General features: G+C 40.3%; 1 protein-coding gene across 3 annotated transcripts in view; it reads left to right on the top strand.

Moving 5' to 3' along the window:
- Positions 1-22852, top strand: part of LOC140726163 (catenin alpha-2) — an 817330-nt gene that overhangs the window by 599729 nt on the left and 194749 nt on the right. For all 3 annotated transcript variants that reach the window (XM_073042154.1, XM_073042153.1, XM_073042155.1), the window contains one exon: positions 13456-13569. In XM_073042154.1, the coding sequence (XP_072898255.1) occupies positions 13456-13569 (114 nt within the window). The remainder of the gene's footprint in view (positions 1-13455; positions 13570-22852) is intronic.

Below are 22852 nucleotides of genomic sequence, written 5' to 3'. Positions count from 1 at the left end.
CTTTAGAACCAAGGCGAGGTCATTGGTATTTATTAAGTGGCTGTTCTTTGTGTTTTAATTTTGTTGACTGATGGCACAATGATTCATTTGTAGATAAAATAATCTGCTTTTTCAGGGCTTTATCTTCAGTTTGAATCAAAGGTCCCAAGTAGGATGATTTGTTCTGCAAGTACTCACTGCAAAGCAGCACTTTGAACAGTGACTCAAGAATTTTGAATAATTTCATCTGGCCTTGCGGACTTTTGTCTCAGGACGATCTGGAGGAATATTTACTATTGTGTGCATGGAACAAAGAAATGCTCAATAAATTTCAATGTCTTATTATCATTAATTAGCTTCACTTTTTAAGTGTAGTGATGAAATGACGGTTCAGTTCACCAGCAAAGTACCACAAATGGCAAAAAAAATGAAATGCCTTCTTATCGGCTTACTGCTGCTGTTTGTTGATGTAGAATTTAGCAGAAACACCCTGTATTGCACTCTCTAATGGACAGTAGGACCCAAGTAGGCCACTTCAACAATTTATGCTGTGCTTTTTTTGTTTATTAATGGGTTGCAGGCATTATTGGTCAGGCTGGTATTTATGTCCCTTGAGCATATGGTAATGAGCTCTCTCCTGGAGCCACATTTCTCCTGGGGGAGGTGCTCCAGCAGTGCTGTTGGAAAGGGAACCAGGAGTTTACCCTAATAATAATGAAGAAAATGTCAAGATGGTGTGAGATTGCAGATGGTGCTGTTCCTTACACTGGCTGCCCTTGTTCTAAATTTGAATTTGAGGAGCACTGTTAGAATGCTGTATATCTTACAGATGATGCACACTGCAGCATTGACATTAATGCTTGATGTTTAGGATGGAAAATGGGAGTAGTCTGATTGAGTCTGAATGGTAAGGAACTTCTTTGGTGCTGTTGGAGCATTAGTTGTCAAGGCAAGTAGACAGTATTCTGTGTGTTTTAGAAAGAATAATGGGTATAGAGTCATAGAACATAGAAACAGTTCTTTTAGACAACTGAGTTCACACCAACTCTTCTACACAAATCCTATGTTAAGCCTATTTTTCTTTTCCTCTCGTTCACATCAGTGACCTCTCGACCAGCTAACCCATGTATCTTTCAGATGTGAGAGAAAACCTGTAGTGCTCAGAGGAAATCTAAGTGGTCACATGTGGAACATGCAAAACCCCACACAGAGAGCCCCAGAGATCAGGATTAATCCCCTGGATTTTGAATTAATTTGACTTTATTTCTTATATCCTTCACATACGTGAGGAGTGAAAATCTTCACTTTACGTCACTGTCTGAATGTGCAATGTGTAAATTATAGTAATTTGTAATACATAGTATGTACAGTAAGATATTCTGTGCCTCTGCTGGAAGGGTCAAAAACTAAGGGAACATCAGAATCAGAATCAGTTGTATTATCACATGTTGTGAAATTGTTGTTTTCAGTGAAATACATAAAAAGATTACTATAGCTTAAAATAACAAATAGATAAGTAGAGTCTTCAGTCAGAGAAAGCAAAGAAAAGAAAAGCTCAAGGTTAAGTTTTTTTTCCTTCCCTTCTTTACATCTGCTCAGTTAGGACAGTAGAGATGCCAGGCTGGATAGTGCAATGTTCCTCGTGTGGGATATGGGAAGGCAGGGAGATATCCAGTGTCCCAGATGACTACAGCTGAGAGAAGAGCATCCAGCTACTAACAATCTTCACTAAAGAGTTGGAGCTGGAACTGGAGGAACTCTGGATCATTCAGGAGACTGAAGGGGTGATATATAAATAGATGGATACTTTATTGATCCCAAAGGAAATTCTTCTTCTTCTTCTTCTTCGGCTGTCCATCGATTTCGTTGTTGACTGTGCTGAGAGTTTAGTCTCTGCAGACATGTTTATGGGCCACAAGACCAGCATTGGATCGGCACTGTCTCCCACATTGGTTGCATTTGTGATTTGACTGGTCTAGCACTGAATGTCTGCGTTCATGACCTGCTTCATATTTCTTCTGCCTTTTCTCCTCGATAGCTGGGATTGACTTCATGACAATGCAGCAGCAACTTCTTCTGTCCAAAGCATCTTTCTCCCAGGTGTTGATATTCATGTCAGTGTTCTTCATTTAGCACTTGAGCACAATTTTGTAGAGCAGCTTCTGACCACCATGCTTCCTCTTTCCTACATGTAGCTAGCGATAAAAAACAGCTTTGGGTAAACGATCATCGCTCATTCTTGTGACTTGACCAGTCCAATGCAGCTCAGAAGCTGTGATGAGCGATTGTGCGCTGACTGTCCCAGCGCGTTTGAGCCACTTGATGTGTAATATTTTGCGTAAATGCCTGAGTTGTGTCTTGGTCAATTTCTTGATGTGCTTCCAATACAATATCATTTCTCAAAGGAAATTACAGTGTCACAGTAGCATAACAAGTGCACAGATATACCAATATTACAAGAGAAATAAGAAAGAATAACAATTAAGTTACCTCAAACAGTTTAACAGGAGGGGTTACCACTTCTCTGACTATGGCTTGACTCATTATAAGCACAGTTATCTTAGTCTATTACTAAAAGTGCTCCTCTGTTCAGCCAAGATGGCAAGATAGGACATATAGAGAAGTAGTTGCACCGAAGGTGCAGGACACAGGAGACTATGTGACAGTCAGGAAGGAGAAAGCGGTTAAGGGGAGGACACAGGAGACTGGGTGACAGTCAGGAAGGAGAAAGCGGTTAAGGGGAGGACACAGGAGACTGGGTGACAATCAGGAAGGAGAAAGCTGTTAAGGAGCCATTGCAAAGTACCCCTATTGCCGTCCCCCTCAACAAAACAGGTATATCACGTTAGATGCTGTTGGGGCTGGGGGGTAGGGTTGAACTAACTGAGGAAAGTCACTGTGGTCGGGTCTGTGGCACTGAATCTGACTCTGTGACCATCAAGGGAAGGGGAAGAAGAGGCACATAGTGTTGATAGGGGATATGTTACTTAGGGGAACAGACAAACTCAATCCTATGGCCACTCCGAATACAACATTCTACTATTGCCAATTTCACTAGGTCACCAAAATGGATACACCTCCTGTGCTCCTTGATCTGGGTTTCCACAATGCCAATATACATTCCCAACGGAAGAACCACGAAAACTAACAACAAGGAAGAACCTGTCGCTAATGCCTGTCTTCCCTATATTTCCACAGTTTCCAGAAGGATCGCCAGGATCCTGAAGACATTGGATTAATACCATCCACAATCCCATAAGGTGATAGGATTGACTTCAAAGGCACAAAACTACTGTGCTGCGCCAATGGCTTTTGGGACCACCTGGTCAAGAAAGTCATTGAAATAAGACTAGCGAAAAAGAATTTTAACAAAGACAAAGGTCTTGCTCTAATTAAGAAATGGGATGCAATTGTAAACAAGGTGGGACAGTGGAAACATGATTGGATGAGGACTACCCAATCAGCAGGGACAGATGACAGAGGTATATATACTACTGGACTAGACATACTGAGGCATCATCCTTGATAAAGATGGCAGAGTTTGTCATCGAAACGTCAGTTAATATTGATACCTGTACCCAGCTTTATTTGTCATATTTGCCGGGAAAGCACTAGATCCCTTTTCAGAGAGCAAAATAGTTTTCATGGCTTCATGAACTATTCAGAAATCTGATGGTGAAGGGGAAGAGAGTGTTCCTAAAACACTGAGTATGTGCCTCCAAGATCCTGTACCTCCTCTCTAATGGTAGTAATGAGAAGTAGGCAGGAATTGGATAGCGGGCATCCTCAATGGATGCTGCCTTTTTGAGGCATCGTTTTTTGTAGGTGTCCTTGATAGTTCCTACGATGGAGCTGGCTGAGTTTACAACCCTCCGCAGCTTTTTTTTCCCAAACCTGTGCTCTCCATGGTAGCTCTTTAGTGATTTGCTAAGAGTCTTTGGTGACGTACCAAATCTCCTGAAACTCCGAATGAAATATAGCTGCTGGGAGTTTCTCGGCACATTGAATGACTTAGAATCTGTGACTCTGGAGATTCTTGGTTAAATACCATCCAAAATAAGATTAAATCTAGAAGGATAGCTTTATATCCCTCTTAATGAATTGACTTTAAAGCTGTGGTTTGAACAGGCAAGGACCATCTTGTTTATAACAGCTTGCAAAACTGAATTACTTTTAGTATTTTCATCCCAGGAATTAGTTTGCATCTGCTTTCTCTCCTTTCCTGCTTCTCACCACTTTTCCACTTCCTTCTCACATTGTTTCCAGAATCAGAGTCAAGTTTAATGTCACCGGCATATGTCGTAAAAGTTGTTGTTAAGTGGCAGCAGTATATTTCAGTACATAGTAATAAAATCTGTAAATTACAGGAAGCATATATATAATAAAAAAGTTAAACTAAATAAGAAGTGCAAAAATAGAAATAAAAAAAGTAATGAGGTAATGTTCATGGGTTCAATGTCCATTCGGAAATCTGATGCCAGAGGGGAAAAAGCTATTCCTGAATCATTGAGTGTGTGCCTTCAAGCTCCTATACCTCCTCCTTGATGATGGCAATGAGAAGAGGACATGCCCTGGGTGACAGGGTCCTTAATGATGGATGCTGCCTTTTTGAGGATCGCTCTGTGAAGATGCCCTGGATGCTGGAGAGGCTAGTACCCATGATGGAGCTGACTGAGATTACAACTTTCTGCAGCTTATTTTAATCCTGTGCAGTTCCTCCCCCATACCAGATGGGAATGCTCTCCATGGTACATCTGTAGAAATTTGCGAGTGCCTTTGGTAACATACCAAATCTTCGCAAACTCCTAATGAAATATAGCTGCTGTTGTGCCTTCTCTGTAACTGCATTGATATGTCGGTTCCAGGAGAGATCCTCCGAAACTTTGACACCCAGGAACTTGAAATTGCTCAAACTTGCTACTCTGATTCCTCGATGAGGACTAATGTGTGTTCCTTTGTCTTACCCTTTCTGAAGTCAACTATCAGTTCTTTGTTCTTACTGATGTTAAGTGCAAGCTTATTGCTGTGACACTGTTCAACCAGTTGATCTCTCTCGCACTTGTATTCCTTCTCGTCACCATCTGAAATACTGCCAAAAGTAGTTGTGTTATCACCAGGTTTATAGATTGGCATTTGAACTGTGCCTAGCCACACAGTCATGGATGTAGAAAGAATAGAGCAGTGGGCTAAGCTCAATTCCTTCAAGTGCGCCAGTGTTGAGTAGCAGCAAGTTGAAGATGTTATTTCTGATCCACACAGACTGTGGTCTTCTGGTGACAAAGTCGAGGATCCAGTTGCAGGTCCAACACTCAGGCTGGAGGAACAATACCTTATATTCCGTCTGGGTAGCCTCCAACCTGATGGCATGAACATTGATTTCTCTAACTTCTGTTAATGCCCCTCCTCCCCTTCTTACCCCATCCCTTATTTATTTATTTATTCCCCCCCTTCTTTTTCTCTCTCTGCCTCTATTACAATCACTCCTTGCCTGTTTTCCATCTCCCTCTGGTGCTCCGCTCCCCCTTTCTTTCTCCCTAGGCCTCCCGTCCCATGATCCTTTCCCTTCTCCAGCTCTGTATCCCTTTTACCAATCACCTTTCCAGCTCTTAGCTTCACCCCTCCCCCCCATCTTCTCCTATCATTTCAGATTTCCCCCTCCACCTCCTAATTTCAAATCTCTTACTATCTTTTCTTTCAGTTAGTCCTGACAAAGGGTCTTGGCCCGAAACGTCGAGTGTACTTCTTCCTATAGATGCTGCTTGGCCTGCTGCGTTCCACCAGCTTTTTGTGTGTTGCTTGAATTTCCAGCATCTGCAGATTTCCTCGTGTTTGCATGTTAAATCTGAGCTGGTTCAATAAACAGCAGCCTGATGTATGTATTAGTATTGTCTAAGTGATCTAAGGTCGCATGAGGAGCCAGTGAGATTGCATCTGCTGTAGACCTATTGTGGCGATATTCAAATTACAGTGGGCACAAGTCCTTGTTTAGGCAGGAGTTAATTCTAGCTACAACCTACCTCTCAAAGTACTTCATTGCTGTAAATGTGAGTGCTACTGGACGTTAAGGCAGCCAACCCTGCTCTTCTTATCTGCTGGTATGTTTGCTGTCCTTTTGAAGCAGCTGGGAACTTCCAACTGCAGCAATGAGCGATTGAAAATGTCTTTGAACACGCCCACCAGTTGGTTTCCACAGGTTTTCAAAGTACTACCAGGTATACCTTCAGGACCTGTCAACTTGTGAAGGTTCACCCTCTTGAAAGACGTTGTGATGTCGGCCTCCATGACAGAGATCACAGGGTCACCCTCCCTCTCCTTTTTACACATTCCCTAACTTAATCATTCATCTTCTTCCTGTTTTTTTTCCTTTCTGTGTGTATGGTTAAGCACTCAAAAGCTGCCAACACCTTGCAACATTAACATTGATATCCCTTTTCAGGAGGGCCTGTATTTGAAAGGATTATACCACTTGTACAATAAAGATGTTTCACTGAATTTGTTACAATATGATTGTGAGGTATTACAATCGAGTTTTGCTGAAAGACCTCACAGACACAATAGAAAGTAAAAGAAAGTACTCGTAACCTTTCAAGGGTAATAGATACTTATGGCAATGTCTTCAGTTAACTCTGGGAATCTGTGAATTATTTATGAACAATTTCGTTCATGCTCTCTGGTAACAATGGGTGATGCATGGCAGGAAAGCAGTCCTTTTCTCAATGACAGATTAGCTGAAAATAAACAACAAAAATTTGTATAAAATTAACAGAATGTTTTGTGATGGAAAGCTACTTTTGTTAGAAGCAAAACCTAGAAATATCCTTTCACAATTCCAGTGGACTATTAATTAATGAGTTTTTGACTATTAAGTTAAATAAGATCACCATGGTGAGATTTTGTCACTAGCACGGATGACAAATCGCTGTTGTCTATAAGGATTTTGTATGTTTCCACATGATCGCGTGGATTTCCACTGGGTTCTCCGGTTTCCTCCCACATTCCAAAGACATAGAGATTAGTAGGTTAATTGGTTAATTGGCTTATTCGACTCTTTGGGCCGGAAGGGCCTGTTACTGAGCTGTATCTCTAAAATTAAATTAAAATTAATCGTTACTTAAATTGAAGTGAATTGACTTCATTACTTACCTCCTTCATATACATGAGGAGTAAAAAATCTTTAGGTTACATGTCTGTCTAAATGTACAAAGTGCAATTTATAGTAATTTATAATAAATATTATGTACAACAGGATAGTCAATATAACATAGAAATACAGTAATGTCAGCATGAGTTAAGCAGTCTGATGGCCTGGTGGAAGAAGCTGTCCTGGAGCCTGTTGGTCCTGGCTTTTAAGCTACGATATCATTTCCCAGATGGTAGCAATTGGAATAGTTAGTGGTTGGGGTGACTCAGGTACCCAATGATCCTTCTGGCCCTTTTTACATACCTGTCTTTGTAAGTGTCCTGAATAGTGGGAAGTTCACATCTACAGATGCGCTGGGCTGTCCACACCACTCTCTGCAGAGTCCTGTGATTGAGGGAAGTACAGTTCCCATACCAGGCAGTGATTCAGCCAGTCAGGATGCTCTCAGTTGTGCCCCTATAGAAAGTTTTTAGGATTTGGAGTAAAATGATTTTAATTTTGCAAACAGACCTTTAATCTAAACTATTTCATTAGATCAACCCTGCATAAGTAAGGAATAAAATAAAGTTGTTTCTTTGGGAGTGTTTGATTATTGAATGTTTGGTGGTTATTTTTATTCTTATATACATGTTTATTGTTTTCCATTCACTTTTCCTTAGGTAAACATGGTACCATGCTAATATTTAACCAAAGGATGATGGATGATCCATTGTCTTATCAATGGGTAGACAAGGAGTATTGAAAAATGGGAGGCAAAAGAGAGAAAAGTGGATTTTCCAATTCTTCTATATCCATATTTATCCCTAGAGAATGGTAGTAGGCTTTCTTATTGATCAATTGAACCATAGACCAACAGGCAGGTGTGTTCAAGGACATCTTCAATCTCTCATTGCTGTAGTTGGAGGTTCCCACCAGCTTCAAAAGGGTGCAGTGTTCAGGAAGAGCAGAGTGAGCTGTCTCAACAACTGTCACTCAAAGGAACTCACATTTATTTGATGAATGTGGTGGTTTGAGAAGTTGGTCATGGTTAGAATCAATTCCTGCCTAAGCAAGAACCTGGACCTGCAGCAGTTTGCCTATTGCTACAATAGGCCTAGAGTGGATGCAAACTCACTGGCTCTCCAATTGGCATTGGATCACCTGGGCAATAGTAATACATAAATCATATTCCTGTTTATTCACTACAGCTTAGATATCAACAGGATCATTCCCCTGGTTCTAATCAACAAGTTCCAAAATCTGAGTCTCTGCACCTGCCTCTGCAATAGACTTCCTCACCAGAAGACCACACTTTGAACGGATCGGAAATAACATCTCCTCACTGGCACACCTCAATGATGTGTACTTAGCCCACTGCTCACACCACTGATTGTGTGGCTAGGCACAGCTCAAACACCATCTATAAATTTGCTGACGACGCATCTATTGTTGGCAGATTTCAGATGGTGACAAGGAAGCAAACAGGAGCGAGATAGATCAGCAGGTTGAGTGGTGTCACACTCAATATCAGTCAGACCAAGGAACTGATTGTGGACTTCATGAAGACAGTATCAGTTCAGCAGTGTGTGCCTGGCCCACTGCTCTACTTCCTCTATACCCATGACTGTGTGGTTAGGTATAGCTCAAATGCCATCTATAAATTTGCTGATGATACAACCATTGTTGATAGAATGTCAGGTAGGGATGAGAGGGTGTACAGGAGCAAGATATACCAGCTAGTTAAGTGGTGTCACAGCAGCAACCTTGCACTCAAAGTAAGACAAAAGAGTTGATTGGGGAATTCAGGAAGGGTAAGATGAGGGAACACAAACCACTCTTCAGAGAGGGATCAGAAGTGGAGAGAGTGAGCAATTTCAAGTTTGTGGGTGTCAATATCTCTGAGGATCTAACCTGGTCCCAACATACTGATGCAGCTATAAAGAAGGCAAGACAGCGGCTATATTTCATTAGGAGTTTGAAGAGATTTGCTTTGTCACCTAAAACACTCAAAAACTTCTATAGATGTACCTTGGAGAACATTCTGACAGCATGCAACACTATCTGGTATTTGGCGGGGGTGGGGGGGGGGAACTACTGCATAGGAATGAAAGAAGCTACAGAAAGTTGGGTACTAGCCTCCATAGTGTCCAAGACACCTTCAAGGAATAGAGCCTTAGAAAGGCTGTGTTCATTACTGAGGACCACCATCACTCAGGATGTGCCCTCCTCTCATTATTACCATCAGGAAGGAGGCACAGAAGCTTGAGGGTATATATATATATACTATTGCTTTTCAGGGATAATCTATTTAATATACATATATATATGTTTACTGTAATTGATTTACTTACTTATTTTTTCTCTCTATATTATATAATGCATTGTGTTGCTGCTTCTAACTTAATACATTTCATGACACATGTTGGTGATTATAAACCTGATCCTAATTCTGATTCTTTTATTAAAGCTGATTCAGATTCTAGTTCCGTTTCTCATTACTAGCAACTAACAGTTAGGCAAGAAAGGTTGAGTCATAGAGTCATAAAACTATGCAACACAGAAACAAGCCTTATGCCTAACTTATCCACAATGATAAAAGTGCCTATCTGAGCTAATCCCATTTCCCTGTACTTAGTTTATATCCCTCTAAACCTATCCTGTCTATCTGCCTCCCTGCTGAGATTCTTCTCCTGGACCTCTTCCCATCCGTATGGAAGCCATATCATCACAAAAGAAACATGTTAGCTCATTCTGTAATTACAATCACAAAATTCAAAGCAACGCGAAATAACACTAATGAGGCTAATTCAAACTAAGTTGCATTGATCATTGTTATTATCTCAGAATTATAATATTGTTTAATTATGAACTGAAGGATGGAGAAGGGTGGCAGATAGGTTTGTCTTTGATAACTTCCCTTGTTAAGATGGAGCAATACCCTTTTTCATTGAGGATAAGCAGAAAGATCTGGGTCATTTTGAAGAATGTTAATAATATAAGTGTAATAATCAAATAATGGAGCTAAGAGGCTGCAGATGCTGGAATCTGGAGCAAAATTCAATCAGCAGGAGGAAGTCAAAGGCTGACCAATCCTGATACAGGCTTTCGATCTGAAATATTGACCATTCCTCTACCTCCACAGATGCTGCTTGACACACTCTATTACACCAGGACCTTTCTTTTTGAAAAGTATAAATCATTGGTGGGGTGGGGACAGGTGCTGACATGGTTATGCAGGCAGCTGTTCAATTTGGAACCAGACTTGTCTCTTAAAAAAAAATAACAGTGAAGCATGACTCGCAAACACATCCAGGAATTAGATAGATAGATAGATAGATAGATAGATAGATAGATAGATAGATAGATAGATAGATAGATAGATAGATACTTTATTCATCCCCATGGGGAAATTCAACTTTTTTCCAATGTCCCATACACTTGTTGTAGCAAAACTAATTACATACAATACTTAACTCAGTAAAAAATATGATATGCATCTAAATCACTATCTCAAAAAGCATTAATAATAGCTTTTAAAAAGTTCTTAAGTCCTGGAGGTAGAATTGTAAAGCCTAATGGCATTGGGGAGTATTGACCTCTTCATCCTGTCTGAGGAGCATTGCATCGATAGTAACCTGTCGCTGAAACTGCTTCTCTGTCTCTGGATGGTGCTATGTAGAGGATGTTCAGAGTTATCCATAATTGACCGTAGCCTACTCAGCGCCCTTCGCTCAGCTACCGATGTTAAACTCTCCAGTACTTTGCCCACGACAGAGCCCGCCTTCCTTACCAGCTTATTAAGACGTGAGGCGTCCCTCTTCTTAATGCTTCCTCCCCAACACGCCACCACAAAGAAGAGGGCGCTCTCCACAACTGACCTATAGAACATCTTCAGCATCTCACTACAGACATTGAATGACGCCAACCTTCTTAGGAAGTACAATCGACTCTGTGCCTTCCTGCACAAGGCATCTGTGTTGGCAGTCCAGTCTAGCTTCTCGTCTAACTGTAATTAGTGGGAATGTAAAGGAATGGGAAGCTTTTAAAAACCAGCAGAAGGCAGCTACAAAAGCCAGAAAGAGAAAAAAGATTAAATATGAAGGGAAGCTAGCCAATAATATAAAAGAGGTTACAAAGGGTTTTTTTCAGATATATAAAAAATAAAAAAGACAGGAGAGTGAATATCAGACCACTGGAAAATGACGCCAGAGAAGTAGTAAATGGGGGACAAAGAAATGGCCAACAAACTCAACAAGTATTTTGCATCAGTCTTCACTGTGGAAGACACAAGCAGGATGCTATGACTAAGGAGAAGGTGGTTGGGAAGCTGAGAGGTCTGAAGGTAGATAAGTCACCTGGACCAGAATGTCTACACACCAGGGTCCTGAAAGAGGTGACTGTAGAGATTGTGGAGGCATTAGTAATGATCTTTCAAGAATCACAAGATTCTGGAATGGTTTTGGAGAACTGTAAAATTGTAATTGTCACTCCACTCTTTAAGAAAAGAGTGGGACAGAAGAAATAAAATTAGACCAGTTGGCTTGACTTTAGTGGTTGGAAAGATGGTAGAGTCTATTATTAAGGAAGAGGTTTCAGGGTCTGTAGGCACATGACAAAAATGGGCCGAAGTCAGCACGATTTTCTTAAGGGGAAATCTTGCCTGACAAATCTGTTGAAATTCTTTGAGCAAGTAACAGGCAGGGTAGACAGAGTCAGTGAATGTTCTTTATTTGGCCACACATGAGGCATTACAGAAAAGGAACTAGCATGAATTGAGCACTAGCTGATTGTCAGGAGACAAAGAGTGGGAATAAAGGGAGCCTTTTCTAATTAGCTTCCAATGACTAGTGGTATTCTCGGGTCAGTGTTTAGACTGCTTCGTTTCACATTATATGTCAATTATTTGGATGAAGGAATTGATGATTTTGTGGCCAAGTGCAGACGATACAAAGATAGGGGTGAGGGGCGAGTAGTGTTAAAAAAGCAGAGTGTCAGCAGTAGGACTTAGACTGGGAGAGAAGTGGCAGATGGAAATTAGTATGATCATGCACGTTGGTAGAAGGAATAAAGGCACGGACTATTTTCTAAATGGGGAGAAAACTCAAAAATCAGAGATGCAAAGGCAACTGGGAGTCCTGGTGTAGGATTCCTGAAAGGTTAACTTGCAAATTGAGTCGGTGGTAAGGCAGGCAAATGCAATGTTAGTATTCATTTTGAGAGGACTAGAATAAAGAGCAAGGATGTAATGCTGAGGCTTTATTAGGCATTGCTCAGACTGTACTTGGACTATTGTGAGCAGTTTTGGGCCGCTGATCTAAAAAAGAAATGTGCTGGGTTTGGAGAGGGTCCAGCAGATGTTCTCGAGAATGTTCCCAGGAACGAAAGGGTTAATGTATGCGGGGCAATTGTTAGCTCTAGACCTGTACCTGCTGGAGTTTAGAAGAATGACAGACTCGCATTGAAACCTATTGAATATTGAAAGGCATAGATAGAGTGGATGTGGAGAAGCTGTTTCCTCTAGTGTGGGAATCTAGGACCAGAGGGTACAGCCTCAGAATAGAAAAACATCTCTTTTGAACAAAGTTGAGGAGGAATTTCTTTAGCCAGAATGTGGTGAATCTGCAGAATTCATTGCCACAGACATCTGTGCAGGCTAAGTCACTGGGTATATTGGAAGTCAGCGGTTGATAGGTTCCTGGCTGATCAGGGCCTCAAACGTTATGGGGAGAAGGCAGGAGAATGGGGTTGAGATGGATAATAAATCAGCCATGGTAGAACAGACTCAATGGGCTGAATGGCCTCATTCTACTCCTCTGCTAAATAACATACCAGCTTCCAGAAAAGCTAACAAGATGAGCAAAAGTGTGGCCCCTTCAGACTTTTTTCAATATTATTCCGATGATTCTGTTAGAATTGCCACAGAAAAAAAGATTCCACTAAAATAAATGAGACCACTTTTCTTGGAGACATCCAGATTCTGCAATTAAATGACCTCCAGCAGCAAGACTCATTAGATGAAGCAGAATTAGAAAGCAGTATGTCAGGCACTCATCGCCCCTGGAGGAGATGGATTTACAGTGCAATTCTACATGGGATTTTTATTGAAATTGGACTTGTTATTAATTAGAGCTCACTCAGAAATGTTCCAGTACAAAAGCTTGTCTAACAACACTGGGATTAGCACTGGTCTCAGTTCTACTTAAGAAAAATGACGACCCTGTGCAATTTTATAGCTGCAGTTCTGATCGGTGGTTTAATGTTGTAGAATCTGAGGGCACACATGCACTTAACAAAGGGGTTGTCAGTGCAAAAATGAGAGTAACCACCATGAATTCTTTATCTTTTGTTCTATTCAGACTCCAGAAGAACTGGAGGATGACTCGGACTTTGAGCAAGAAGACTATGATGTGCGCAGCCGGACAAGTGTCCAGACAGAGGATGACCAGCTTATTGCAGGGCAAAGCGCAAGGGTGAGTGTCAGAGCTGGTTTGCTTTTACATTTTGTGTTCATCAAGTTGAATAAGTGAAGATTTAAAAAATTCTAAATATTCTAGAAGTTTTAAATATTCAAGGAAACAGACACAAAATGCTGGAGAAATTCTGCAGGCCAGGCAGCATCTATGGAAAAGAGTAAACAGTCGGCATTTCAGGCAGAGAACCAAAATATCGACTGCTTACTCTTTTCAATAGATGCTACCTGGCCTGCTGAGCTCCTCCAGCTTTTTATGTGTAGCTTTGGATTTCCAGCATCTGCAGATTTTCTCATGTTTGTTAAATACTCGTGCCTTTATCACAAAAATGACCATCTTTGAAGAAATAGATATCAATATTCATTAAGTAAGTCTTTAACTGCCTTGTTAAATAGCAAACTGATACATATTACAGATCAGCTCAAGGCAGTAAATGTGGACTAATATTCCTTGTTGCAGACCACTCCATGTGAAGGCAAAACAGACCTGTAACAAGATCCTTTAATGCAGAGATGAAGTTCTGTTCAATAGTATTCTGTTTATGCCTAGGATTTGGATCTTGATTTCATGCTTTTACTCACTTCCTAATTAAATTGCAATGAAAATTAAACTTCTGTAATTTCAGGTATATTGTCTGCATTTTTCCTTCCAGGTCATCCCTGTATTTGTCAAATACATTGGCACAGAGGAAAGTTAAGTCACGTGTAGTATTTTATCTAAATCTTATTGCCCCACAATATTCAGTGATCAAAAATAAAAATTGATAACATTTGTTATTCTTTCACCTTTTGTGTTCAAGTATGTTACCAGTCCTTCACTGTTGATAACACAATGTCCTGGAACTTCCTGCCTGACAACACTATGGGAGGGTTTTTAACTGCAAGACTGTAACATCTCACCACCACTTTACCAATTAAAGATTGGATAACATGTGTTTGCTTTGTAAAATATCCTTTGAATGACTGATTAAGACCATTTAAAACGTTAAATATGCTCATGAACTCATGAACGTAACCAGAGCTCCTTGAACTGAAGAAAATAGTTTTTCAGTCAAATGGATTTCCGCTGCCTTTCACTGAAAAAAATACAGATAAACCGAGTTACCACGGTTAATATGTGATGCACCTTTAGGAAATAACATGAGCAGATAATGTACCAGCAGTCAATCGGAATGAGCCCCACATACAAATGCTTACAGATTAGCTTCATTGTCACATGTACTTCAAAACATTGAAGCATACAGCGCAACGTTTTTGTGTCACTGACGAACACAGTCCAAGAATTATTCTGGGGGTAGCCCACAAGTGTTGCCATGCTTTGAGCGATAACATAGCACGTCCACAGTTTACTAACCTTAAACCAGATGTCTTTGGAATGTGGGAGAAAACCAGAATACCTGGAGGAAACCCATGCAATCATGGGGAGAATGTACAAACTCCATACAGCCGAAGATGAGAATCAAACGCCAATCAATGATTGCTGGTGCTGTAAAGAGATTGCACTTATCTTTAAACTACTATGATGCCCTTGCTGTATCCTAGATTCTTAGAACTGAGAATATTCACCATGTCCAGTTTGAGTAAGCAAGGGATAATTCCTGGACTGTTATACCATTCCTCCAGGCAAGGGGAGACCAGTCATCCTACAGTAATCAAAACCAGAGTCCAGAGAAACCACAAGCCAATTGTAAATACCTCTCAGAGTGACATCATCATTAGCCAGCACATCACCTTCCTCAGAACATCATTCAGATTCTTAAATATAAAACATGTTGAAACATAACCAGGCAATAGCTACTGAAAGAGAAATGAAGTTAAATTTTCATTTCAGCTCAAATGGGAAGCCATAGATAGAAAACATTAATCTTGTTGCTGTCACCATGGATACTGCCTGGTCTGCTGAGTATTTTCCAGCATGTTCTCTACTTATTTCAAATTTGCAGCATCCATATTAATTCACCTTTATATTTCATTTCTAATTTGTTTTTTTTCCTTTTCTCCTTTACCAGTGACTGTGCATTAAGTCCATGTCCCCCACCATCTCTATGAAATTGCCTCACATATTTCGACACTGATGTTCAGAATGATTTCTGTGGATGTCAAGTCTTCAGTGTGCCTCAGGCAGAACTGATGACAGTAACCTTTCAAACATTTGTTGACGCATTTATTCAAGACAAAGGAAATTTTACTCATTTGAATCAAAGAAATAAATTTAATATTGCTCTTGCATCACAGGAGACGTGTTAGTCCAAAAAATATCAATGGTATTTCTCATTGATTCCTGACTGCTGTATCTGATATCAGACAGACATTTCAATAATATGGCAGATGGGTGGAATTTGAACTAAAATGCACTGTATTGATAATTTTAGCTTGATGGCAGATTTCAATTTACTCTGTGTATTCAAGTGAATTTCCAATTAAAACTGACACAAGAGAGACTCAGATACTGGAGATCTGGATCAACAAACATATAAAATGCTGGAAGAATTCAGCAAGTCAGGCAGACTTTTATGGAGGGAAACAAGATCCCTCTGATCCTCCACACTGCCAAGAGTCTTACCAATAATACTATATTCTGCCATCATATTTGACTTACCAAAATGAACCACCTCACACTTATCTGGGATGAACTCCATCTGCCACTTCTTAGCTCAGTTTTGCATCCTATCAATGTCCCACTGTAACCTCTGACAGCCCTCCACACTATCCACACCACCCCCAACCTTTGTGTCATCAGCAAACTTACTATCCCATCCCTCCAGTTCCTCATCCAGGTCATTTATAAGAATCACAAAGCGTAGGGGTCCCAGAACAGATCCCTGAGGAACACCACTGGTCACTGGTCTCCATGCAGAATATGACCCATCTACAACCACTCTTTGCCTTCTGTGGGCAAGCCAGTTCTGGATCCACAAAGCAATGCCCTCTTGGATCCCATGCCTCCTTACTTTCTCAATAAGCCTTGCATGGCATACCTTGTCAAAATTCAAATGCCTTGCTGAAATCCATATACACTACATCTACTGCTCTACCTTCATCAATGTGTTTAGTCACATCCTGAAAAATTCAATCAGACTTGTAAGGCATGACCTGCTTCTGATAAAGCCCTGCTGGCTATTCCTAATCATGTTATGCCTCTCGAAATGTTCATAAATCCTGACCCTCAGGATCTTCTCCATCAACTTACCAACCACTGAAATAAGACTCACTGGTCTATAATTTCCTGGGTTATCCCTACTCCCTTTCTTCCCTTTCTTGAATAATGGAGCAACATCTGCAGCCCTCCAATCCTCCGGAACCTCTCCTGTCCACATTGATGATGCAAAGATCATCGCCAGAGGCTCAGCAATCTGCTCCCTCGCCTCCCACAGTAGCACGTCCTGTCCCAGTGACTTATTCAACTCGATACTTTCCAAAAACTCCAGCGCATCCACTTTCTTAATATCTACATGCTCAAGCTTTTCAGTCTGCTGTAAGTCATCCCTACAATCACCAAGATCCTTTTCCGTAGTGAATTCTGAAGCAAAGTACTCATGAAGTATCTCCGCTTTCTCCTCCGGTTCCATACACACTTTTCCACTGTCACACTTGATTGGTCCTATCCCTCACATCTTATCCTCTTGCTCTTCACATACTTATAGAATGTGTTGGGGTTTTCCTTAATCCTGCCGCCAAGGCCTTCTCATGGTCCCTTCTGGCTCTCCTAATTTCTTTCTTAAACTCCTTCCTGCCAGCCTTATAATCTTCTAACTCTTTATCGTTACCTAGTTTTTTTGAACATTTCGTAAGCTCTTCTTATCTTCTTGACTAGATTTACAACAGCCTTTGTACACCACGGTTCCCGTACCCTACTATCCTTTCCCTGTCTCATTGGAATGTACCTGTACAGAACTCCACACAAATATCCCCTGAACATTTGCCACATTTCTTCTGTAAATTTCTCTGAGAACATTTGTTCCCAATTTATGATTCCAGTTTCCTGCCTGATAGCCTCATATTTCCCCTTACTCCAATTAAACGCTTTCCTAACTTGTCTGTTCCTATCCCTTGCCAATGCTCCAGTCAAGGAGATAGAATTGTGATCACTATCTCCAAAATGCTCTCCCACTGAGTGACCTGACACCTGACTGGGTTAATTTCCTAATACCAGATCAAGTGCAGTCTCTCCTCTTGTAGGCTTATCTACATATAGTGTTAAGAAACCTTCCTGAACACCAAACAAACTCCACCCCAACTAAAACCCTCACTCTAGGGAAATGCCAATCAATATTTGGGTAATTAAAATCTCCCACAACAACTCTGTTATTATTATACCTTTCCAGAATCTGTCTCTCTATCTGCTCGTCGATGTTCCTGTTACTATTGGGTAGTCTATTAAAAACGGCCAGTAGATTTATTGACCCCTTCCTGTTCCTAATTTCCACCCACAGAGACTCTGCAGACAATCCCTCCATGACTTCCTCCTTTTCCACAGTCATGACACTATCTCTGATCAACAGTGGCACACCCTACCTCTTTTGCCTCCCTCCCTATCCTTTTTGAAACATCTAAAGCCTGGCACTCAAATTAACCACTCCTGCCCCTGAGATTGAGATTATACAAGAAGTATGCTCACCTTAAAGAGTAGTTGAGACAGACATGTGAAAAGTATATCAAGCATTTGATGTGCCCAGACATACAAAGCAATACACAAAGCTGACAAGGCAGTACAATAGCATAGTGGTTAGCATAACACTTTAAACCACCCATGATTGGAGTTCAATTCCCTCCACTGTCTGTAGGGGGTTTGTATGTTCTCCCATGACTGTGTGGGTTTCTCTGGGTGCTCTGGTTTCTTCCTACATGCCAACAAAACTGAATGGGTTAGGGTTAGTAAATTGAGTGCATGCTATGTTGGTGCCTGAAATGTGGCAACACTTGCAGATAACCCGCAGTGCATATTTGACTCTGTTGGTCATTAATGCAAACTCTGTATGTTTTGATGTTTCGATGTACATGTGACAATGCTAATTTTTAAAGAAAGTTTGATCACTCTTTTTTGATTAATGGGTTTGAGCTAATGCACTCCATCCAGCCAAATTGTTCAAAAATTAGGTGGATTAGCGAGCCTTCCAATGTGGTGTGACGCAGCAAACGGGGGTTTTGAGAAAAGTGCAGCATGGGGTTTCTCTTTCAATTCTTTTAAGTCTGCTTTGATAATCCAATAAATTGCATGAGTGGAGCTGGTTCTGCATAATCGCACCAATGATCTGATAGTCAGAGAATGTTTGAGAGGCAATGATCGTAAAATAATTAGTTTCAGCATAAGATCAGAGATAGTAAAATCAAAGACATGTCAATAACCAGAGGGCATAGATTTAAGGCAGCTGGCAAAGGAACAAGAGATGAGAAGAAGAAATAAAATTCCTTCTTTTTCACACAAGAGTGTTTGGCTGCACTACTTGATATGGTAGCAGAAATAGGTGCAGAGAATGATGTCAGAGGTGAAATGAATAGGTACTTGAGGGAGCTAAAATAAAAGCAAAGATATTAGTTGAACTTCAAAAGAACTGCACATATAGTATAGACCAAGCATTCAACTCTTGTGAACATGTGAATGTGATTATACATATAAAATGACTTGGTCAAGATTCAATAGAAGGAAAAGCTGACAAACAGACTTTTGATGAACAGCAAGAGATTGATAGTGAGAAAAAGTATGGAGTAAAATAACAAATGTATTCTAGAAAAGCATTGATTTAATTTCCCAGACTATAATGGAAACAGAGAGAACTGAACTTTGCTAAATATTAATCTAATCTTCAAAGAAATGGAGCTTGCACATTTTTGGAAATTATTCAGCATAGATTTTTCAAAACACTACCTTCATATTTTCAGAATGCACCAACTGAATGCTTTGCTCCTATCTGTTCCATTTCAGGGGCACATCTACTGACAATGTTCTCTCAGCAATTTAGATGTCTGGATAATTTAAATCAAATCAAATAAAATTTAATTGTCATTCAAACCATACATGGATACAACCAAATGAGACAATCTTTCTTTCTTTTTCAATATTTTTATTAATTTCTTACATAAAAGAATACAGGGTACAGTAAGATATATAATATATTGATTACAAAATATTGAAATCACAGATGAAGTGTAATTACCCCATATCCATATATATTAAATTTAAACATAAAATAGAAAAGAAATAATTTTATTATACAAAAATCCAAACCCACTACCAGAAAAAATAAACAGCTGTTTGGTTTAAAAAAAAAGAAATGGAAAAAATCCTTAACATATAGTAAAACATATTATTAGCCAACATCTGTGCTTAATAGCAAATCAAAGATTTTGAAAGTAATTCAGAAAAGGTCCCCACAATGTTAAAAAAAATCTTGTCTAGGTTCAGAAATTGAACAGCGAATCTTCTCTAAATTTAAGCAAGACATAACATCATGTAACCAATGAATATAACTAGGCGGAGTGGCATCCTTCCACTTAAGCAACAATGCCCTCCTGGCTATAAGAGAGATAAAGGCCAAAATATGCAAATCGTGTGTCTCCAAAATAATATCATTTCCTCCAACAATACCAAATAAGGCAGTCAAAGGATTAGTTTTAAAATTTTCTTTAAAAAAGCATCAAATAAAATACTTCCTTCCAATATGTTTCAAGACTTGGACAAGTCCAAAACATATGGATTAGTGAAGCTTCTCCATTATTACATCTATCACGATAGGGAGATATATCCGAATAAAAATGAGACAGCTTATCTTTAGTCATATGGGCTCTATGAACCACTTTAAATTGTAGAAGGAAATGATGGGCACATAATGATGAGGTATTAACCAATTTTAAAATTTCATTCCAAGTACCCTCAGTAATTGAAATCTGTAAATCTTGTTCCCAAAGATTTTTAATTTTATCTAAAGGAATAGTTCTCATTCCCAACATACCATAAATATTAGATATAGATGCATTATAGAAGGGTTTCAAATTAAAAATTATGTCAAGTTAATTTTTATCTGGACTTTTAGAAAATGTAACTACTTGAGAACGCAAAAAATCTCTAATTTGTAAATATCGATAAAAGTGAGTTCTTGGTAGACTATACTTAACTGACAGTTGTTCAAATGAAGAAAGACTATCTCCAACAAACAAATCATGAAAACATTTAATACCCAATCTATTCCACTCTTTAAAAACTACATCAGACATAGATGGTTTAAAAAAAAGAGTTAGAAAAAATGGGACTGGAAAGTGAAACAATCAATAAACCAAAATATTTTCTAAATTGTACCCAAATCCTCAAAGTGTGTTTAACTACAAAATTATCAGTTAAATTACTTAAAGATAAAGGAATTGAGGATCTGAGAAGAGAAATGATAGAAAATTTTTCTCTAGGGCCAAGGTGCAAAAACATACACACACATTCAAAATACTGAGAAAGAAAAAATATTTTCATGTAAGAAAGCACAGTTTTCAGTCGAGACCTTGAGGAACAAGTCCTACAGACTGATGGTTCCTGGTGATCCAGCCTGTCATTCCACTGATCAAACACTTGAGGCCACCCCTCCAACCGAGCATCTACACTGACCTCTGGCATCTCCTCACCTGGACTGCAGCAGCATGCATGTCCGCGGCTTGGGGCCTACTTTGCGCTACACTGCTGCCTCTTCGCCTATCTCCCCACCAAAAGTGGGAAGCAGGCCTAAAGCAATCAATGTCCAGCGTGGTTTTGCGATTGCAAGAGAAATGTCCAAGACAGTCACTCACAGTTTCACTGCACGCCACCTTCGCATTGCAACTCTGGTGCCTTCGAGTAGCAGGCAGCAGCATGGTTTGTACCCTGGTCAGCAACGCTGAACCCAACGACCAGCCCACACTCTCCTCCGGTGGCTTGAGCGACCTGCACTCTTGTCTGGCACACTGCACTGATGGCAGCAGCTAGCAAACAAGGTTCTGCATCAGGACGGGCATTTCAAAAGTCACACTATTAGAATTAATATTACAAAATTAAATCACTAGTAAGTAAACAGACAGCAAGATAATGAGATCTAACTTGTTAGCAGTTGCTATCAATACACTGTGAGTTAACTCTGCAAAATAATCCATGCCTTTAAGTTAGACTGGATATATTTTAGTCAATCTCACAGAGTTCGAAACAGCACAGAAACAGGTCCTCCAGCTCACTTGGCCAAAGCGTGCTATCAAACACCCACTTAAGCTATTCCTTCTTTTTAACAAAATAAACTTTATTGATAATAAAACATATTCACAGGAATAAAAAGTGAATACATTCATAGTCAATGCTTTCCTACTGTTTTATTATCAACATCAACAGCACTCCTACCACTCATCTGGCACTCTGGGGTTGTATTTTACTACTATATTTGCAGGTTTTCCTTGGTCAACCCAGCCCCACCTTTCCAGTAGCACTAGAAACCTACGCTGTGGTCCTTCTCCACCAAGCCCTTGCGGTGGCTGCACAAATTCTGCAGCTTGGAATGTGCCAGTCTGCAGCACTTCCCTCAATGTGCTGACAGACCATCAGGTTTTGGGCAGACCCAAAGGATGTCTTTCACTGAGCTGATGATCTTCCAGCAGCACCTGATGTCCATTTCTCCGAGTCCCTGGGAACAGCCTGGAGATCATAGATTCCTCTGTCACACAGATGCTTGGTTTGAACTGCAACAAAAGCCCTTGCATCTTTCTCCAGAACCCCTTTGTAAACATACAGTCCACAATTCTCCCCACATTGACATCCTCTACCTCCAGATTACGCATGCATGGTAACTTGCAGTTGCCAGTTAATATACCAACACACACACGTTTGGGATGTGGGAGAGTTCTGGGACTGCAAGGCACTAGCTCTGTTTGATACATTGGCATCCACATCACCGAGGACCTCACGTGGTCTGTACACCCCAGCTGTGTGGTGAAAGAGGTGCTGTTGTTTGAGGTGTTTGAGGTGTTGGCATTTGAGGAAGTTTGGTATGGGCCCCCTAAATATAAGAACATTCTATTGGGGCACAATTGAGAGCATCCTGACTGACTGAATCACTGCCTGGTGTGGGAACTGTACCTCCCTTAATCGCAGAACTCTGCAGAGAGTAGTGCGGACAGCCCGGCGCATCTGTAATTGTGAATTTTCCATTATTCAGGACATTTACAAAGACAGGTGTGAGAAAAGGGCCTGAAGGATCATTGGGGACCCGAGTCACCCCAACCACAATCTATTCTGGCTGCTACAATCCAGAAAACGGTACCGCAGCATTAAAGCCAGGACC

This window comes from Hemitrygon akajei, chromosome 4, assembly GCF_048418815.1.
Source record: "Hemitrygon akajei chromosome 4, sHemAka1.3, whole genome shotgun sequence".
In the NCBI taxonomy this organism is placed as follows: Eukaryota; Metazoa; Chordata; class Chondrichthyes; order Myliobatiformes; family Dasyatidae; genus Hemitrygon; species Hemitrygon akajei.
This window is presented reverse-complemented; position numbering and strand designations above follow the sequence as displayed.